The sequence below is a fragment of the Spinacia oleracea genome, chromosome 2 (genome assembly GCF_020520425.1).
Source record: "Spinacia oleracea cultivar Varoflay chromosome 2, BTI_SOV_V1, whole genome shotgun sequence".
Classification (NCBI taxonomy): Eukaryota; Viridiplantae; Streptophyta; class Magnoliopsida; order Caryophyllales; family Amaranthaceae; genus Spinacia; species Spinacia oleracea.
Window position 1 is genome coordinate 7,408,015 of NC_079488.1, and position 21,715 is coordinate 7,429,729.

At 35.0% G+C, this 21,715-nt stretch overlaps 2 protein-coding genes across 2 annotated transcripts; one reads left to right on the forward strand and one right to left on the reverse strand.

The window, feature by feature from the left end:
* Positions 1–2,995: 2,995 nt before the first annotated feature.
* Positions 2,996–10,745, forward strand: LOC110797727 (uncharacterized). The gene is made up of 5 exons (XM_022002841.2): positions 2,996–3,260; positions 5,764–5,895; positions 7,961–8,153; positions 9,428–9,471; positions 10,100–10,745. Exons 1-5 carry the CDS (start codon positions 3,242–3,244, stop codon positions 10,531–10,533), a joined length of 822 nt encoding a protein of 273 aa, XP_021858533.1. The 5' UTR covers positions 2,996–3,241; the 3' UTR covers positions 10,534–10,745.
* A 1,373-nt stretch (positions 10,746–12,118) lies between these two features.
* On the reverse strand, positions 12,119–15,778 carry LOC110797725 (uncharacterized). Its single transcript, XM_022002839.1, has one exon. The coding sequence runs from the start codon at positions 15,776–15,778 to the stop codon at positions 12,119–12,121; it is 3,660 nt and encodes a 1,219-aa protein (XP_021858531.1).
* Positions 15,779–21,715: the final 5,937 nt, after the last annotated feature.

Here is a 21,715-nt window from a genome sequence, read left to right on the forward strand (position 1 = left end):
AGGATTAAGTATCATGTTTCTTTTCTCCTTGTGTCCGAACTGGAATAGCATTGAGAGTTATTCCGGTGATAAAATAATTATGGCCCTGTTCTTCTGAACTTTATTTGGCTGAACTGAACTGAACTTAATGGAGCTGAACTGAACTGAACTGAGCTGAACTGAACTGAACTGAACTGAACTGAACTTAATGGAGCTGAACTGAACTGAACTGAACTGAACTTAATGGAGCTGAGCTGAACTGAACTGAACGGAACTGAACTTAATGGAGCTGAACTGAATGGAACTGAATGAATAGTAAATAATAAATACTCCCTCCGTCCCGGAATACTTGACTTGTTTTCCTTATCGGGTCGTCCCTTAATACTTGACTTGTTTCTAAAAATGGAAATATTCTAACAATATTATATTATTTCTCACTTCACCCCTATTAACCCATCTACCCCCTACTCCATACAAAAAATAATTAAAAATTCAACCCCTACTCTTCCCCAACCCCACCTCTTAACCCACCTCCCACTAACTACATTAAAATAATACCTCACTATCAACTACTACCTATTAAATTAAATAAGTCAATTCAAGTCTCTTAAACTTTGTGCCGGTCAAACCGGGTCGAGTATTCCGGGACGGAGGGAGTAATAAATAATAAATAATAAATAATAAAAATAATGTTAATATTTATAACAATACTCATAATAATAAATAATAACTACAATAATCATAATTATTTATTAATAACAATAATTACATATAATATTAATATAATAATAGTAATATTTAAGTAATAATAACGATAATAATAATTATTATATACTTATATAACTAATAAATGTCAATTTTAATTGCAATATCAAGAATAAAAATAATTACAAAGAAAGATGAATCCGTTCTTTTGAACTGAACTGAATTGAACCAATGAAGCTAAACTGAACTGAACTGAACTGAACTGAACTGAACTGAACTTAATGGAGCTGAATTGAACTGAACTGAACTTAATGGAACTGAACTGAACTGAACTGAGCTGAACTGAACTTAACTCAATAGAGCTGAACTGAACTGAACTTAATGAAACTGCAAAAAAGTCCAAAAGAACAGGGCCTATGTCACTTATTAGTGTCGAAATTCCAATGCATAAATGATAATACAACATCACAATCTCTAATTCAGGTAAATTTGTCTATAACAAGACATGTGACAAATAATTTTCTCAATATGTGTAATATTACTAGTTTTATACATAAGTGATGCGTACAAAAGTAAAAAGAAAGCAAGATTATGTTATTACTACTATATTTTATAACCTCAAATGCTCTTCTTAAACAATTTCGAAGAAAATTCATCAAAAAAGTGAAAAACATTAAGGAAATCAGTCAAAAAATTATCAGTGTTCTATGTGGTTAATATTTTCTCCCAACAATACTTTCTTTTTTTGTAGTACTCGATCATAATTTTAATTTTGGTAAAAAAATTACTCCGTAATACACTAATAATATCATGCTTACGCGTACAATTTTGGAATATACAATTCGTTTAGGGAGGAGATAAAAGCAGTTTCGTATGGATTGAGATAGGCATGGTTATTGAATAGAGTAGTCCAATGAAAATAGGGTCGGGGTAATTTTAAAAGGGCCGATCTTGACCCTTTACCCCTACTTTTAGATTCAATTTTAAAAGTTAAAAGTATAGAGGATTCTAATTTCCCGATACACTACAGTGACGCGTTATATATTTCGAGAAAAAAAAAAGTTAGTGACTAGCATTAATTGTAATTTTGACCTTGGTCAACCCCTGACCTTCTTAACCCTATCCGTTAACTCAGTTAAGTGACCCGCTACAAACGCGCCCTGATCCTCCCAATAACCATGCTCGGTTGGGACTTAATTTCCAAAAGGATCATTCAGACAAATCAATAAAAGAGTTGGAGAATCGAATTACTAATGGGCCGAGACTAGGCCCAGGAATATTGTTAAAAGTTGACACGAGCTCAAAAAATGATTAACAAGGTTGATCCAAGTTTATGGATCAAACCTAGTTCTTTAATTAACATCTTGACATAATTGATAATTGATATATATGGAAGATCATGGGCTCTAAGCCACATAATTAACCCAAGTAATCAAGTACTACTAGTACTATACATATCCACAAACATAAAATAACAAAAAATAGTTGATAATTAGACAACCAAAACAAGTTGGTGGGAAATTAACTTGTGACTCGAAAGTCATATGATCGAGTTTTATTAGTGGCAAAATGCTTGTGAGTGGCTCAAACGTAGACCTGTTTAGCTGAGTTGATTAATGTTGAGAAGATTATCCCACATGTGACTTGGGACTAATTCTCACATGGAAGAAATAGAGAGAGATTGACTAACATATAAGATTGGTGGGCTACTCCACCTATCACCAATTAGTTTTAGGATGGAACCCCATCAGAGTTATATGCGGTCAATCTCTTCTCTTATACAAGCTTGTGTATGATCAGGTGAACTTGTTAATTAACCTGTGATAATTTCTAATCAGTATGACCTCTTCTACTTACCTAATAAAATATATAAAAATAAATTTGACAATTAGACAAAGAAAAACAGTTGGTACATGACAATTTATTCACAATCAAAAGTAGATTTAATAGATCATGCTCCCAATTATATACTACTAACATTAATTATACAAGTCTATTTCATCAAAATTAAAAACCATATAAATATAATAATTTCCCTAACTTGTAGAACAAAGTATTGGACCGTGCCATCACGCCTTGTATACGAAACTACAAGTTGTTGCTTTCACCACCTCTAAACTCAATTCATAAGCCACCATTTGGCACAAATGTGGGACCCACTTCCAATCTGGCAGGAGAAATATTCATAACATAATTTATTTATTTTAATTGTTTTTATAATACATAATATAAATATTTTTTTAAAATTTAATTTGATAATTACATAAATAAATGTTAGTGCTCAACAAGTTAAACATTATCATATTACACAATAACACAAAGTTGGCTTTTAAGCAAGTAATTTTAAATTTGGACTTCCTCATACTTTGTTGCTTATTTCTTTTGGTTTTTCATTGTTTTTGTTTCTTGAAGCTGGTTTTTTTGTTCTGCTCTTCTGTTTGCATTTGTGTTTGCTCGGAAGTAGCAGAACTGCAAAACCCAAGCCTTCCTGTAAGGTTTTAATCACTTGCTTATTACTCCATCCGATCCAAGCCGAGCCGAGCCGAGCCGAGCCAAAATGTCGGATTTATCTACAGGTATGTGGCATCCGTTTCTTAATAGATGTGTCATATATGTTGACTTTTCATACTATTCATTTACTAACATTTACTACATTTATTACTAATATGTAAGACAGGTACCAATGATTTCTTGGCCTAGTGGTTAAGACTGAGGGCCTGTGTACAATAGGTCTCAGGTTCAAATCCCCCCGCTCCCATTTGTAATTTATATTGCCTTTGTGGCTCATTCACACCAAAAAAAAAATATGTAAGACAGGTTTTGTACTTCTAGTTGTTATTAGGTTCATTTCAAAATATATTTTTGAAAATATCTGGTTTTTATAATTTCAATTAATATGAAACTAAAATATGGATGGTCAAAATTAGTATATAAAAATTAGTATAATTTCAATTAACTTTTTGTCATTTAACACCTTGAAAAAACTAATTTTTGTAATTTAACACCTTACTTATTTTTTATTGTTTTTAAACACCTTAAAAAACAAAAAATTTAGAAATCAACACCACTTGACAATTTTTGTTAGAAAAAACATTAGTTTTTAACTATGCTAAAGTTCCCAAGGCATGATATGGTGGTAAACAACTCCTTCTACCATCAAATTATGCTTTGGAAGTTATAGCATGATTAAAAATCAACGTTTTTTTCTTATGAAAATCGTTAAGCAGTGTTGATTTATAAATTTTTAGATTTTTAAGGTGTTTAAATATAATAAAAAATAAGTAAGGTGTTTAATTACAAAAACTAATTTTTTTTAAGGTGTTAAATAACAAAAAATCCTGTAAACAATGTAGAAAGAATACGATGCATTTAGTGAAACGGATGAAGTAATAGCTATCAACTCCTTTCATGTTTGTTAATATTCCTTCTATTTGGAATCTTGCTAACTATTTCAAATTTGAGAGAATCTACTAATTTGTTCTCAATATCAGAAGAAAAAAAACGAAATCATGTGGAGTATTGTTTTCTTTGTCTCAATGAGTGATTTAAAAATATCAATCTTTTACAGTCTTTTTTTTACTAATACTAAATTAAAGATATTGATATTAAAAATGTGCATTAGCAAATGCATAATACACTGTCAAAACATGAAGATCAATAAAGAACAGAGGAAAGGGAGTATCTGAGTTAACCATCAAATGGAGATTCATGTTTGATTATTTGATGTCTAGAATGCCCACATCGGTGCTTCTAGCTCATATTCCCCCGTCCCGGAATACTTGAACCGGTTTGACCGACACAAAATTTAATACAAAGTAATTGACATATTATTTAATTAGATGGTAGTTGATAGGGGGTATTTTTTAATATAGATAGGGATATGTGTAAACTTTTAAAAGAGCGATTTCCTTCAATATTGCATAAAGATCCAACAATTCCCTAAATACGTTACTTTTTAAGTTATTTCCCACCATACCGTCCATGTAAGCAAGGGAGAAAGAGAAGTAATTTTTTTTTTCCGGTTCAGCATTGAACCGCTATATGAGATAGCGGTTTCGTTTTAAAGCAAACCGCCATCTCAGATGGCGGTTCAATGCTATAAACCGCTATCTCAGATAGCGGTTTGTATTAAAACAAAACCGCTATCTCAGATGGCGGTTTACTTAATTGTAAATTATTTTTAACATGAATTACAGTTTAAATAGAAATATAATTTAGAAGTAACCTCTTATGACATCAATTGTGTTTGTAGCTCAGTGGATAGAGTGTGTTGTTTCTACGCAGGAGGTCGTGGGTTCGAATCCTACCTGATGTGTTTATTTCTTTTTAACCATTTATTAATATTAATTATAAACATTTCTAAATTTAACTTATCAACATTGTTGTCTGTAGCTCAGCGGATAGAGTGTTTATTTCCTAACCAAAAGGTCGTGGGTTCGACCCTTAGCTGATGCAGTTTTTTTTTTTAACCATTTATAAATAGTACTACCTACGTGATTATAAACCGCTATCTCAGATAGCGGTTTACTTAAGTCAACCGCTACCTGAGATAACGGTTTAGTGTCGCTTCGTTAAAAAAAAAGAGACCGGTTTTAATGCTGACGTGGACGGTAGGGTGGGAATTAAGTTAAAAAGTGGCGCATTTTGGAAATTTGACGTTCTTTAAACAATATCGAAGGAAATCGCTCCTTTTAAAAGGAGGTAAGGGGGTAGGGGGATGCTGCATGTGACCACAAAGTGACATGTGAAGGGAGTAGTTGATATAATATTAGTAAAATTTACTATTTCTAAAATCGGTGCAAGTAATTCGGGACGGCTTTATAAGAAAAGCGGTGTAAGTATTCCGGTACGGAGGGAGTATCTATTAAAAGCACGTGTATCTCACACATCGTTGTATTTATTTTTTTATAACGTTATTTGTGATAGGCCGGGTCTCATTTGTTTTATACAATTGATTTTACTTTCGATTGCTAACTTTCCTAATGTTAATTCGAACTAGGAAATAAAAATTTCAATGAAATTTAAAGTGAGTTATGTTGAATAATTAATTGTTGTGTTTTCTATGAAACAAATGAATAGGTAACGATGACAAAAGCGTAGCGAAGTCAAGTAGCTTCAAGTTCTTCGGGCTTAATAGCCCGGCCCGTACCCCGTCATCCAAGAAAAAGGCAAATCCTTTCAGTAAGATGTTCTCCCGCAGCAAGAAGATAGGTACATTTATTTTCCGATTAACTACGTTATCCTCAATAATTTCCTAAGTTTAATTAACTTGCAATGAAAAATTGAAAATTGACAAATGGGCTATAAGTCTATAACGTGTATGCGAATGGGACTATTAATCTAGTTGTTTAATTTCATCAAACGTCATGGATTCCCATCTCATAAATTATAAGATCATCTCCAACAAAAACTCAAATAGGGGTTCAAAAGGAGAAAAAATGTAGCTAAATATTTTATAGTATGCACGTTAACGTTTGGATAATACTCCCTTCATCTCATATGTATAGTCCCGTTTGATCAAAAATACGGATTTTAAGAAAAATAGAATATAGTACATGTAAAAGTAGAATAAATTACAATCCTATAAAAAAAAAAAGTAGAATAAAGTACAAATGATGATTGTGTTGGATAGAAAAGTGGAATAAAGTACATGGAAAGTACACGGGTAGGGTTTTTATTGCATTTTTAATTAATATAGTACATGAGAAAGTGAGGACCTTAATAGCCAAAATTAAAAACATGACTATAATTTTGAGACGCCCGATTTGAAAAACAAGACTATAATTTTAGGATGGAGGGAATAGTATAAAAAGAAAGAAAAAATGGTAAATTTTGCTTGACATATACTTCAAAGTGAGGTCATTCTTTAAGTATTTTGAGTAACCAATGAGGTACTTATGCACAATAGGTTACTGATTCGAATCTCCTTTCCCATTTATCACTTTTATCGTCTTCCACCCAAAAAAAAAATTCCGTACTCCCGTATGTTAAGTAAACCGGCAATCAAAACCAATTAGACGGATAAACTCTATACGGAGTAGTATATTTTACACTTGGTAGACGTGGTTTGTACTCAAACATCACTTTCTAATATCTTCGTACTTTTCAACATTTTGATTGTTCTTCGCTGAAAATTTCGCCTTCTTTATTCTAATTTTTAATTTAATTACCTTCGTTTGAATGATCAACTTAGTTTATGTGTTATAACGGATACAAAGAAAGATTAAATTACGAAAATTAAAAACGCAGAGATTTAACGTGGTTCACTAACATTGTGTTAGCTACGTCCACAAACAAAGGGGAGGAAAGTTTTGATCTTGAGGAGTACAGATCATAGAATACGATTAGGTCATGACCTAGAGAGTTTATATAGTACTCTCTCGACAGACGCGGAAAAATCTAGAAAATAGGCACAAAACAGATAACCCTAGTTCAGAATAACAGATACCGTAAAGGCTTAACCGATTCAAGGCATTATTCTAACAAAAATGTTATAAGTATTGAGTTTTTTTTTTTTTGAAACCTTATAAGTATTGAGTTATTGACCCCTTATCGATATTTACCATAAAGCCTAAACTTCACCTATAATTACAAAGATATGTCGGTACAAGTTGGTTGTGAACTCGATCACCTTGTGCCTTGAAATATTTTGTTTGATCATTGTTTTTATGAAGACAAGCTCGGACTCAAACCTTAAATTTAACATTTAATCAATATCAGACATGGCTTTAGAGGTTTTATTTTGTTCACTTTAATTTCACTTATTTCAAACTAATAAAATTTAAAGAATGATTGATCGTTTAGATACGTACAATTTATAACTAAAATATATAATTCTAATACCAGTATGTTTTAAACTTTTAATAAAGTTCAAAAATAAATTGAAAATCAAGTGAATAGAATACATCCTTAATTACTCCATTAATCTACAACGATAGTGTAAACTGTAGATAGAGTACAATGCTTAATACTTCCTCCGATTTTTAATACTTGCAACGTGGGTCACATTCACGCATGTCAATGCAAAACTTTGATTATTATTATCCTTAATTTTTTTTTAAGTAAAATTTATAAAAAGTTAATATTTTGAAAATACATATTTAGACGAATCTAACAAGATCCCATATGACTGGAGTATGTTTTATCTTACGTAAAAATCACTAATTAATAATATCAAAGTAGAATACGTGAATAGTATAAAAATCACAAACGTTACGAATATTAAAAATCGGAGAATGTATTATCTAATGGATCTTGCACCGCTTTGTGTTGGTAGATAAGCAAAATATACCGGATGACGATGCTGAAAGCGATCCAAGTATCACCAGTACTGAACATAATTCTGGGATGATAGAAGAGACTGTTACGACGTCGTTGGCAACTATGCTACATAATGTAGAAGAAGCTGCTCCAAAAGTCATTGAAGAAGTGGTTCGTCATGTTAATCCAGAAAACTTGGTTCAACAAATGTAAGTTATCTTTACCATACTGTCTATCTACTCTTTCTGTTCCTGAATACTTGCAACAGTTTAACTGATACATTTAATAAGACATTAATTTGACCGTAATTATATACAATTACATATTAATAAAAACTTAAAAAACTGATATTTGAAACATACTCCTATATTTGGAAAAAAAAATTGTATATTAAGACTAATCCAACAAAATGTTCCACAATAAAATTTGTCAAAAATGACCTTTTATAACCCAAATTTTGCGAGAAATGACCTTATATAATTCTTTTTGTGAAAACACACCTTAATGTAAATTTTTTTGTGAAAAAACACCTTAATGTAATTTTTTTTTTGCGAAAGACAACCAAATGGAAGTTTCCGGTATTGACTGAGCTTTTTCGGCTATTGATTTGCACGTGAAAAGCACGTGTGGCTTTATTTTGCTAACTACACCCAATTTTCCTCCAAAATTTTAAGCTTTAAAATCTAAAGTTGAAAAAGAAAATCGAAAAATAAGTGTTCTTAGCCAAACTTAAGCCACACGTGTTGCTCACGTACAAGTCAATGGCGGAAATGCTCAGTCAATGCCGAAAACTTCCCTTGGGTTGTCTTTCGCAAAAAAAAATTACATTAAGGTGTGATTTCACAAAAAAAAATTATATAAGATAATTTCTCGCAAAATTTGGGTTATAAAATGTCATTTTTGGCAAATTTACCTTGATTTTTATATATTAATAAAAAATCTTGGTCATGTTGCAAGTATTTAGAAACGAAGGGGGTAATAAGAGGTGATGTGAGTTTTGAAATGAACTACCTCCGTTTCAAAATGATTTTTACGGTTATTATTTGTATAAATATTAAGACAAAATAGAAAAAATGTGTAAATAAGGTAGGTGAATCAAAGGTTTCAAACCCAACAAGAGCATCAACCTATAAACTTGTAAGAAAAATGTGGGTGGGTGTAAGAAAAAAAATGAATAAAGTAAGAAAAAATGAGTTGAAAGTTGTAAATGTAGTGGTATAAAAGGGGTAAGATAATTAATGCCTAAAATAGAATACAATAGTATGTAAAGAATATTATGAAACAAACTAAAACAAAAAGTATAAAGATTATTTTAAAACGGAGGTAATATAAATTACGCACGAGTAGTAGTTGCTTACATGTACGTACAAGTTCATGCTTTTTTTTTTATCCTTACATGCGTAACTACACAAGCTTATTAAGAACATGTTACTCAAGTATACACTTTAGGTTTAGCTAAGGATAGTTTTGGTGATAATTGCAGGACAAAAGCAAACCCCGTGGCAGAATTCAAAGAGTCTGCACCAGGTAAGTTTATTGTACTATCGTCTTGTAATTATAATAAACTATTACTTTCGTTTTATAAAGATTTTTACAGTTACTATTTGCATAAATATTAAGACTAAAATGAAAAAATTGGTTAAATATAATAAAATATTGATAAAGGGAGATGAATGTGAAAAAAATTGGATGGATGTAAGAAAATATAATAAATTAAGAGAAAGTGGTGAAAATTGCTAATATTATGGGGTAAGAAGAGTAAATTAGTAAATTTTTATGTCCAAAATAAAATAAAACAAAGTGTTAAAAACATTATTAAACGAAATACAACAGAAAGTGTAAATATCATTTTGAAATGGATGTAGTAGTTTTTATCCAGTGCGAATTAATAGTTTATTAATTTAAAAAATCGGTTATATTGTATCCAATAACTATACTTTAATACGACGTACTCATCAAAGTAGTTTTCATTCACCTGTATTGTTGGTTTATTTATAACCAGTTATTTTCCACTTATTACCCCCAACATCACAAGCTCATCAAAGTTTCTTAATTATTCCGTACCATGCAAATTGTAAGCATAAAGATCACTGGGAACTAGTAATACATATTTTTTTAATTTGTATTTATGAGATGTGATTTGACAATAATGCAGTAATAGATGAGAAGAAACCTGCTGAGTTCTTTAACAAATTCGTGGAAAAGGCCAAAAAAACCAAGGAGGAGGTTAAAGAACAACTACACAAATTTGCCAATGAAGGAAGCCAAGCATACAAAGCAATAACAACAACATCAAAAGATCACAAGACTGAGCCACCACAACTACAACCTCTAGAAAAGGCTGTCAATGTTATTGACGAATCAAACGCGCCACCGGTGCCGTTGTCTAGCCTAGCTCAAGGGGTGCAAGATGAAGTAGTCGATGCCGCGACCGGGGCGGTGACTCGGGCGAAAACGGTGGAAACCACTAATCAAGGGGGGGAGCAAGAGGAGGAGAAGAAGATAGAGGTGGAGGATAATTGTGTAACCTCTTTGGCACAAGGACTACAAAAGATTTGTGGTCAATGGAGCAACAAAAAAGAAGACTAGTATTTTAATTTTATTTTGTGATGGAATTATGGATATATGTAAATATATCCAATGTTGTATAATTAATTGGTTTTTTTTTTTTTTTTTTGCGTATTTAATTAACTTTGTATTGGTTACAAGGTTGCATGTATGACCTTGATGGTGTGGAGTGATTGCATTCAAGGGAGATTTGTGAATACCATGATATTAATTGATCTTTTTATTTGTTCCATTTTCATGCATGCAAATGCAATGCAAAGAAGAAATTAACTTCATAATGATTATATTATTTATATTGATATGCTTCTCTCCCTTCTCCCCTTCTCTCTCTATGATAGATTTACAACAATTAGGGTTTTTAGGTTGGAAATAGCCTTCAGAAATTTGGCAATTTCCGTCCCTTTAAATTCTCTTCGATTCTGATTTACTTTTTGTGTTTTCATTTCAATAAAACTACACATTTTCAGTGTAGTACGTACCCATATGGTGGGTTTGATTCTAGCTAAATTTTGTGTGTTTAGTTTAGTACAAGTTGTTTCTTTGGTAAAGATTTGTGAGGATCGAAAATGAGGTCAATTTTTTGACTACAATCAAACGAATCAGATAGAAATCATATTCATCACGGCTATAACAGATTTACAGACGTACCCCCTCATTGAAAAAGGTTGTAAATCACGGCGATATAAAATAGAGAATTTACATAATGTTTGAGAGCAACGGTCATATATATGGTGAAATGAAGATTTTATTTGATACAATTGTTATGTATTTGTTAGATTCAAATCTTTAAGTAGATTATAACTTTTTATCAATTAATAAATTTGATTATAAAAAATAAATATATTGTGCATCAATATTTAATTAATTAGTTGCTCCATGTACTGGTTTTATAATATTAGGTCATGTTCTCTTCACCAAATTAATGTTCTCTTCATCAATTATTAATAAGTTGCTACAATATTAGGTGTTGTGTTGGGGCTTTGGAGCCGAAGTCCTGACTCGAACCAAACCCGATTCGATCGTCCATTAAACCGGTAATCTCGACGCCCCAATGGAGCCGATTCAAACCAAGACCTGAAGTAGGAGTGACCCGTAATGACCCGATTCGAAACCTATCTAAACCACTCGTTTGTCAATTCTATTTTATATTTGACTTATTTTGACTACTATCTGAAAAACTTATCTGTTTATGAAACTGATTTTTTAATCAAAATTTCTTGTTTGAAATTATTGAATATATTATGCAATGTGTCTGTACTTTTAGTGGTGAAGTTAAGTGCGTTTTTTTTTTTTTTTTGACAGCTATTACAAACTAAGAGCAACATTAGTCTCCCTTTCTCTTCTGGGTTGCGAGATTGTGGGCCTTAATAACTTGATGTCTGTCTACTTTAATACACACACAATAATCTATATTACCTATTAAACGATGAATCTCCTCAATAATTCTGGCTATGTTTGTAGTTGCTCTTGACGAGTTTTGGATGGCTTGAATCGCTTCTCTACAGTCAGTTTTGATGATGATATTATTTGCAGTGCCTTTTGCTTGTTGAAGACCTTCCAATATAGCATAGCACTCTGCTTGTAACGGGTCATGAGCAAAAATCCTTTAAGCCCCCTTGACTCGCGGAACACAATCCGTCTCCTCCTCCCAGCCAATCGCAGCACTCCATTGATTATTCGATCCCCTTTTTCTAGTCTTCCACGAGGCATCCACAACTATGGAGATGAAGTCCCCTGTCATGCAACGTCCTTTCCTAAAAATAGCAGGTGGTTGTATATGGTGTGAACCAAAATTTGCAGCTTGGGCCATCTTCGAGTCTTGCTGCATCTGCATTGCTTTCTCCCATCTCTGGACATGTGACTGTGCACCATGAAGAACTCCTTCCACATTAGCACTCATGCCTCTGAACAATATCTCATTTCTATGTAGCCATATAGACCACAATGTTGTTGTAAATGTAATCAACCTCCTTGAATCATCTCCATCCTGTCGAACAAATAACATGAAAAAATTCGTGATCCATTGTTGGATTGTGATGTTAGTCGAGTTGCACGCAACAATGCCTAAAGGGCTACTTCTCCAAATTCTTTGTGATATATCGCAAGACCTCAGCAAATGGTCTTGAGTTTCTTGGTAATTGTTGCAAAGAGGACAAAGCTTCGAGGTGATTATCCCTCTCTTCTGAAGGTTCTCCATTGTTGGCAGGATATTTTGCATTATTTTCCATAGGAAGTGTTTCCATATTGGTAATAACTTGCTATGCCACAAAGCCCTCCAAAAATTTGTGTGGCGTAAGGGACCAATTTGAGAGTCATTCATAAGGAACCAGTAGCCAGACTTGAATGAGTACACTCCGCTCTTAGTTTTCGACCAACAGAATTTATCCTCCGTATCCACAGAAGGGATGTGGATGGCTAGGATAGCTTCAGCATCCGTGGCCGAGAAAGATCTCCAAACAATGCCCGCGTTCCATCTCCTATCTGAAGTCATTAAGTTTGAAACCTTTGCATCCGTTTGAAGCCAATCTGCAACAAGCTGTCTCTTGTGTATCACATGATCTGTCACCCAAATGTGTTGGTCGATACTAGTGCGCTTCCCATTCCCGATTTGTACCTTCAGACCCTTCCGCATAGAGTGAGCAGCTCTTACAAGGCTTCTAGCCCCCCACGAGCAGTTGTAAGGTGTTTTATTATCTGCACCTAGTTGAATGGGGTCGGTACCGTACTTGCCATTAAAAACACGACTAACCAACAAGTGGGGCTTAGTATGCATTCTCAATCCCTGGCGAGCAAGAAGCGCTTGATTCAATTTCCCCACATCCTTCATCCCTAGCCCTCCTTCCCATTTATGCGCATAAAGGACCTCCTTCCGCCGCCAATAAACGGGCTTTTTAGAAGCAGAAGAGGCCCACCAGAACTTAGTGAGGGCTGAAGTGATCTTCTTTAAAATATGTGAAGGGCACATATATATAGCCAGTATATGAGAAGCCATCGCCAACATAACACCATTAATTAGAATAAGCTTACCTGGGGCGGAAAGGTGGGAAAACTTCCAGGAAGAGATTTTGCAATTTATCTTTTCTAGTATGCCCATGAATCTGTGCGAAGACCGTCCATTAACGTCCATTGGACACCCTAAGTAGGAGCCCATTTCTGCCGAAACTTGCACGCCTAAAGGTCTTCTCAGCAACCTCTTAAATCTAGGGGGAGTATTAGGGCTGAAAAGAATTGATGATTTATCAAAATTAATCATCTCCCCCGACACCATGCAGAACTCGTCAATGCATTTTCTTACGGCCTTGCAAGAATTCGGGGTTTCTTTGAAGCAAAAGAGGGCGTCGTCCGCAAAAAATAAATGGCTCACTGCCGGAGCATTACGCGCCACTTTTATACCTTGGAGTTCCCCCTCCACTTCTAATCTTTTTATGCCTTGCGAAAGAGTTTCCATGAGCAGGATAAACAGGTAAGGGGAAAGAGGGTCACCCTGGCGGAGCCCTTTTCCTGACACGATTTTCTTTGTTGGTTCCCCGTTTACCAAAACCGAATATGTCACCGTAGAAATACATTGATAAATCCATGTAGCCCATTGATCCGGGAAACCCATCTTTGCGATAATCTTCATGAGGAACCTCCAACTAACCCTATCATATGCTTTACTAAGATCAACCTTTAGGATGCCTTCGAACCTTCCACCCTTTTTTCGACTTTTAACACTATTAACCAACTCATGAGCAATGAAACAATTATCGGCTAACATTCTTCCCGGGACAAAAGCGTTTTGAGTTTCTCCCACCAAGTCTGGTAATATTGTTTTGATTCTGTTGACCATGCACTTGGAGATGATTTTGTATAGAGAGTTACACAGGCTTATCGGCCTATATTGACCAACACCCTGAGGTCGAGGCTCTTTTGGAATTAGGGCAATGAAAGTGTTATTTGTTTCCCTTAGCATGCGGCCACCATTGAAGAACGCATTGACCCCCTTGCAGATATCATTGCCCACTATCTCCCAATATTTTTGGAAGAAAATGGGCGGTACACCATCGGGCCCTGGGGACTTAAGCGGCTTAGAACTGAAAGCTGCAACCTTTATCTCCTCCTTTAAGAATGGCTTATTGAGCAACTGAATGTGGGCACCAGATAGGCTAGGAAGCCCTTCAAGCCAAACATCTTGCAAATCCGTATGGTCTGTAAGGTCTTCAGAGGTACCTGCGAATAAATTAGAGAAAAAAGAGTGGAATTCATGCTTTATATCACGTCCATCAGTTACCCAGCTTCCTTCCTCATTCTGGATTGCTTTGATTGTATTTCTTCCACTACGGCACTTAACACTCTTGTAAAAGAAAGATGACGATTGATCGCCATACGCATCCCACTTGGACTTTGCTCTTTGCTTCCAATACCACCATTGTTGTTCCGCTTTATCCTTGATAGACTTACTCTTGATGACTGCTTCTCTTGCACTTGCTGAATCATAAATATTAGTTTGGAGAGAAGTGAGTTCGTCTTCGAAGTTGTTCCAAGTGATCCCCGTCTGTTGGCGGTAGTTAAGGCACCATTTCCTTGCCTTGTTGACAATTAGCTCTAGTCTTCTTTGGATAGAAAACAAACTAGAACCTTGATACACCATACCCCATGAAGAGTTTATCAATTCATTAATGTCCTCTTTGAACAGGCACCATGCCTCCAACTTATATGGTGTGTTTTTTCGGTCTTTAACTGGCGCCATATCAATCATGATTGGGCCATGATCCGAAAGGAAGATTGGGAGGTTAGTGACGCAGGCATCGGGAAATTGTAATCTCCAATTAGGGCAACCATAAGCTCTGTCTAATCTTTCAAAAATGGTACCCTCCCCTTCTCTATTATTCGTCCAAGTGTACCGAACTCCCTGGAAAGGCAGTTCAGATAGCCCACATTCTATTCTCCATTCTATAAAATCTGCCATTCCCCTTATGCTTTGCCTCCCTCCAAGCTTTTGGGAGAGGTGATCAACTTGGTTAATGTCCCCCATGAGGAGGGTGTTCCCTTTGTTGTTTAAGAGTAGGTTTTGGATCGTCGACCAAACTTGTGCTCGACCATTGATGTACGGGCAGCCATAAACAAACATGATATAGTAGCTAATATTACTAATCGAAGTGACATTACAGAAGATAACATTTGCATCTACGAAAATGATACTAATATCTACCCGACTAGACCAAGCTAGGAAAAGGCCTCCACAATTTTCATCAGCATCCCAACCCGAAAAACCTATGAAACCCATCTTAGAGAACTTGGGTTCTAAACTAGCTACTGAAGATTTGGATTCCGAAATAAAAACAACATCTACGTTACATTTTGCCGTAATATTAGAAAGGAAAGGAAAAATTTGGGATAGAGAATTTTTTGCTTCCCTGCAATTCCAACTAATACATTTCATTTAACAAACCAAGGCAGATTGAGGCCTGCCGCGCCTTTTGGTTTCAAAATATTGATGCTGACTGCCTTCCCTTTCGCCACCTCCTCCTCCGCATCGAAGAAACTTTCCCAAATGTCATCATCCTTTGATAGTCCAAATTTAAGCTTTCCTTTACCTGCATACTCCTTCTGAGACTTCACTTTCTTTAGAACCACTGCAGAGGGGTAGTTGAAAGAGTTTGGGCTTGGATTCTCCTCTGAGCCAGCAACGATTCTTTTGAGGCTAGGTTCTCCCTCTTCACGACCTTGGAGGTCCCTAAGCACTCCTTCTCTCCACTTTTTTCTACGGGGGCCATTGGCGTCGAGGCGCATTCCAGCCCTCTTCTTGTAAATCATTTTCTTAACCTCATGCTCATAGTAATCTGGTTCGATTTCTGAGTAGAAAGACTCATTAGAGTCTGAGTTCGATTCTGAGTCAAGTGCTAACATGCCCAGTTCCATCATAGAATTTAACTCTTGGGATTTAATGGACGAGGGAGCAGTCGCAAATGAGTTAACCAAGACCGGAGAGTCAATCAGGGGAGAGCTAGGGTTTTCGTCATTATTTGAGGTGATGATTGGTGGGAGGTTTGAAGAGGAGTGGTAGGGTTCAATTTCACTGGTTTGAGTGGGTTGGGTGACAATCCCAAGGTTAGGGCTAGAAGTTCGACCTTCCTGGCCCGTTGTGGTGGAGTAGCAAATGTTCGAGATGACAGTAGGACCATTGAATTGTGTGGGTTGAAAGATGGTCAAGGGGATGGACCCGAATTGGAGATTTAAACAGGGAGCAGTTACTTGGTTGATGGGCAAGAACGGGTCAGCAAGGGGATTGAGGGGGACCATCATTCTGTCTTTTTCCGAAAGTAGAACAGTTGCGTTTTCTGAAGAAGAAGAAGACAAACTTAAAGGACTTTCCATTTTTGTGGGTGGTTGAGAAACTAAGAGTTGGTATTGAGTTGGAAGGAATGGAATAATATTTCTGAGATTTGATTTTGGATTGGGACAAGTCAAAGAAATTGGGTATTTATGGAAATTTCGAATCATCTTTGACTGGAGGTTCAGCTGAAATATGGTTGGGGTGTTACCATAAATGGAAGTGGGAGTTGGTTGAACCATATTAATACAAAGCATATAAACCGGGAGTTCAAACAGGTCCAACATAAATTCCTTATCCCCCCCAAATTGAGTTGTCTCCAAGACAGGGACCGAGGAAGAAGAGATTAGATCACATAAATAACTCTTCCTGAAAAGGCTAACTAGGTTAGCTCTAGGCTTTTTTAACAGAACTAATTGCTTACTGACCTTTGAAACACAACCTCCCGTTTCGCAGCAGAAGTTTTGACCAGAAGTGTGACTCTTCGAACCTTGACTCTTTGACTGAAGATGAACTTCAGTAACTGCACTGTCATCCTCCTTTTGGCCGAGGCCCACAAGTAAAGGCCCTTGAGTTGCCGTTTCGAACTGTAGCGGTGGGATATGCAATCTAGCCATCGACGGCAATCCTCTCCGGGATCGGATAGTTTGATCGGTAGTCAAATTTGGCATGGAATGAAGTCTTCGCCGCTGTGGATTATGGCCAGATTCTTCCTGCCCATGAACACGTTTCCTCTTTGGTGGACTTCTTGGGATGGGTCGGATTCCCCGTACTGCTGTTGGGGTGGTAGCACTAGCATTAGATGAGGTATGACGAGGAGGTTGAGATGGTTCATTTCCTTGATGCGGTTCATTATCAGAGCTATCTCCCCCACTTGAGTTGGATGAAGATCCACCCGGCGCCGGTGCCGGATAAATTCGAAGATCTATCGAGGAAGTTCTGTACTTTTCAACATCTTCCAGGCCCATAATTCTCTTTGTGTACAGAGATGAGTTAGAGCTTTCTTCCATGAAGTCACGGTCTCTCCCGCAGGCTCCTCTTACTCTAACTTTGATTTTTGTGAGGCCATCTTCAGGTCGAGTTTTACAGTTTGGGCGACGGTGACCTATTTTCCCACAGTTCTGGCAGAAGTTAAAAACGCCTTCATATCGGAAGTAAACCCATTTGAAGCTGTTTTGATGGTACTCATAGTAGAAACCTGGGATTAGAACTTTCTCGGTTGGAATAACCATCTTTGCTCTGATGAAAGCTTTTGGACCGTCCTGCCTAGACGGCACATCAAACCTGATAAGTCTGCCTATTCGTTCCAGAACCTTATGAGCTACGTGCAAGTTATTTTCAGGTGTAGGCAGCCCCTCCACTCTTACCCACATGTAAGAGTCCCCAAAATCAATATTTGTTGCTGAAGCTCCTTCATGCCATCCTTTGAATACGAAAAGAGCCCCTTTGTAAGAGGCTGAACCTAACGACATTAGGTTATCTCGGTCTTCCAAGTTCGAACAATAGAAGAAGAATAGGGCTTTTGTGTATCCCACTTTTTTGACTGAAATTGGACCATTTGATTTCCACTTATGATATATCCAATCTTGGATTTGTGTTTGAGTAAATTGCCTGTAGTCTAAGCATTTCCCCACCACCGACAGGGAGTAGCGGTTCGCGGTTGGCGATGAGTCATTAGGCGAATGGTTTAGGATTGCTCCCATCCTTGGGGGGGATTGACTAGCTGGGTTTGCCATGATTATTAACAAAATAGGGGTGTTAGAAGATAAACTTTGATGATGAGAAATAGAAGAAAAGAAGAAAGTTGAACTGGCTCTATAAAACTTCTAGAGTGAGAGGCTCTCAACTTTTAGAGAGAGAAAACAAAAAAAGATGGAGAAGTTAAGTGCGTTGGATGAGTATTGTCCTACATACAAGAAGGAAGATAAAATCTTTAATACATTAATTATTCTTGGTGTGCAGCTGGTCTGGACCTACAATTTGGGCTTGGCTTAAATGGGTTGGCTATTGCAGATTTGCAGTGCTGATGTATGGGTTGTATATATGCATAATATTTCTCTTTCACTTAATCTGGTCTGATTTTTCTAGTTTTCGATCTGGTTTGGTCTGAATATTTGTTGTAATTGTTTTTTTACTTTTTCTGGTCTGATGTGGTCTGAACTGGTCTAGTCTAGTATAACTTTTCTGTTCTAATTTAATAAGTAATAAACATAAAGAGAATATAACAAAGACTTAGAAAATCACTAAAGAGAAATTAAACATACAAAGTATTAAATAATAGAAAATTTTGTCAAAAATGACCTTTTTAAAACACAAAAATTGTGAGAAAGAACCTTTTAAAAAAAAGTTGTGAATGAAAGCCCAATTGGGTTTTTTTGTTGTGAATAAGGACCATAAGCAATTTTACGGTGGTCAACGACTGTTTTTCGGCGTTGACCATCACGTGACACGCACGTGTCTTAAATTTTAACAATTTTTTTTAAAAAGTTTCCCTCCAATATTTCCTCCCACCCTTTACTTACCCCAACTACCCTAAAAAAAAAAGCTTCTCTCTCCTCGATACTCTCTGCTGCTTCTCCTTCCCTTCATCATTAATGACAATTCATTGCTCCTGCCAGTATTCATTGAACAAGGGTTGTTGAAATAACATTTAAATCATCTCATCATTGATTAAGGTACAAATTCTCTCTCCCTCTGTCATGTCCTAATCTTTCTCTTAGTCACATTCATCTTGTATAGTAAAATCAAAAAAAAAAAAAAAAAAAAAATAATAATAATAATAATAATAATAATAAATAAAGAACCCTAATTTCAAGAATCCAAAAATTGGAGAAATTTGAGGGGAAAAAATTTGGGCTTTTAGTGTTACCTCGTGCGGAAAGGACCGACGAGCAATTGGGTTGTGCGAATTTGGTTGATTTCAACTGAGGAGAAGAAATTCGTGGTTGGAAGGAAGAAGAAAATGGCGGAGGAGCAGCAGAGCAGGAGAGAGAAAATCGTTTTTTTTTTACATCTGAATAACTTAGTTGGGGTTGGGAGAAAATATTGGAGGGAAACTTTTAAAAAAAAAATTGTTAAAATTTAAGACAAGTGCGTGTCACGTAATGGTCAACGCCGGGAAATAATCGTTAACCACCGGAAAATCGCTTATAGTCCTTATCACAACAAAAAAACTCAATGGGCCTTCTTTCACAACTTTTTTAATTTTTAAAAGGTTCTTTTTCACAATTTTTGTGTTTTAAAAGGTACTTTCTAATTTTCCTAAATAATATTCCATCTTATTAGATTAAACATTTAAGGGAGGACTTACTCCATCTATTCCATACAAATGTTCCAGTTTTAATACTGGGCAGTCTTAAATACTCAAATTTCACAAATAATAATGCCTTTAGTTTTGTATAAGTGAAATCACGAAAAAGTTGATATCATAAAAATAAAAATTAATAATATAATACAAATGCAACATGATTTTACATGATAACATCTGTCTTATAATGATTCAATGAAGGAGAAAAAGTACAATCAACTTTCACCACATAAATAGTAGGAAATTTTGTGAAACATTACATTAAACTTTGGTGGTTTTGTGAATTACTATCTTTTAAAAACTCTTTTTAATTTAACTGCCTTATAAGTTTCGTTTATTTCACTAACACTACTATTTTACGTTTTCCGTTAATGTTTTCCAGCGTGTATTTCTTCTAGTACTTTAAATAGCTTCGTTCTTTGTCATTTTGTTCATTTGACATATTAAATAACAGTTGTAGTAGGGTTCAATGATGTAAAATATTAGCGAAAAACGTCAAATGGTAGTGTTAGTCAAACAAACCAAACTAATAAGGTAGTAAAATATAACTTTCTTTTTAAAAGGTAGCAATTCACAAAACTACCAAACTTTAAGGTATTGTTTCACCAAATTTCCTAAATAGTACACTGAAATATCTATACCTAGTGAAATATTTAAAAAGCGAAACCATAAATGATTATATAACATGTGTCATCCCCTCATTCCCCCCATCAATTTGTTTTTATTTTTCTAGTTGTTCCTTCCATTGTTTGCTATATGTTACAATATAACACTTCTTTCACTTCATTTTCCTCATTCAATATCAATTCACCATTTAGTTTATATTTTATATTCTTTCTACCTTCAAAGGTCACCTTTATTTAAATCACTAGATTAGATCCCGTGCACCCACGGATTTTGATCATTTTTTTCACAAAATAACTGAATATCTCCCAAACTACTGCATATATCTCCCAAACTACTTCATAGTTATAACATTTTTAACATACTCGTTTAAATTTATTCATCTAATATGCATATTTAAAATGCTAATATGGTAAATTGACCAAAATATTGAGTGATATATTTTCCATTATTAATATAGAGATTTGACTTAAATACTACCAATTTAGAATAATTATTATTACGTCGTATCTATTATTGCCATAATTTATAAACAAAATTTTATTAATAGTTTATAAAAAAGGTAGGTAGAGAATAAAAATAAAATAAAACATATACACTTTTTTTGGAAAGTGGTTTTTGGAGGGAAAAAATCGCACCAGGAATTGACACGTGTCATTCCTGGTGCGATTTTAGTATATAGTAACTAGTATAGTACCCGTGCGATGCACGATTTATAATCTAAATATAAATTCGTGTGAAATATGATAGACAATTATCATCAAACTGGATTTTATAAATATTCTCCAAATAAAAAATAATAATGATGGATAAATTTGTTATTGCTCATTCGAAATTTTTTTTTAAAATAAGGGTGCATAGATAAAAATAATTTTCATTCTCATTCACCACTTGTGTCAAGCATAAAATTATCTCACTCGCCCTTCACTTTGATAGTAATATATACCCACTTAATACTC

What these genes read in the sequence shown, in the direction of transcription:
- LOC110797727 (XM_022002841.2), top strand. An exon ending in GAAAACTTGGTTCAACAAAT is followed by an intron (nt 8,154 to 9,427) that starts GTAAGTTATCTT and finishes TGATAATTGCAG; the next exon opens with GACAAAAGCAAACCCCGTGG. An exon ending in ATTCAAAGAGTCTGCACCAG is followed by an intron (nt 9,472 to 10,099) that starts GTAAGTTTATTG and finishes ACAATAATGCAG; the next exon opens with TAATAGATGAGAAGAAACCT.
- LOC110797725 (XM_022002839.1), bottom strand. Translation starts at nt 15,778, where the DNA reads ATGGGTTTCATAGGTTTTTCGGGTTGGGATGCTGATGAAAATTGTGGA.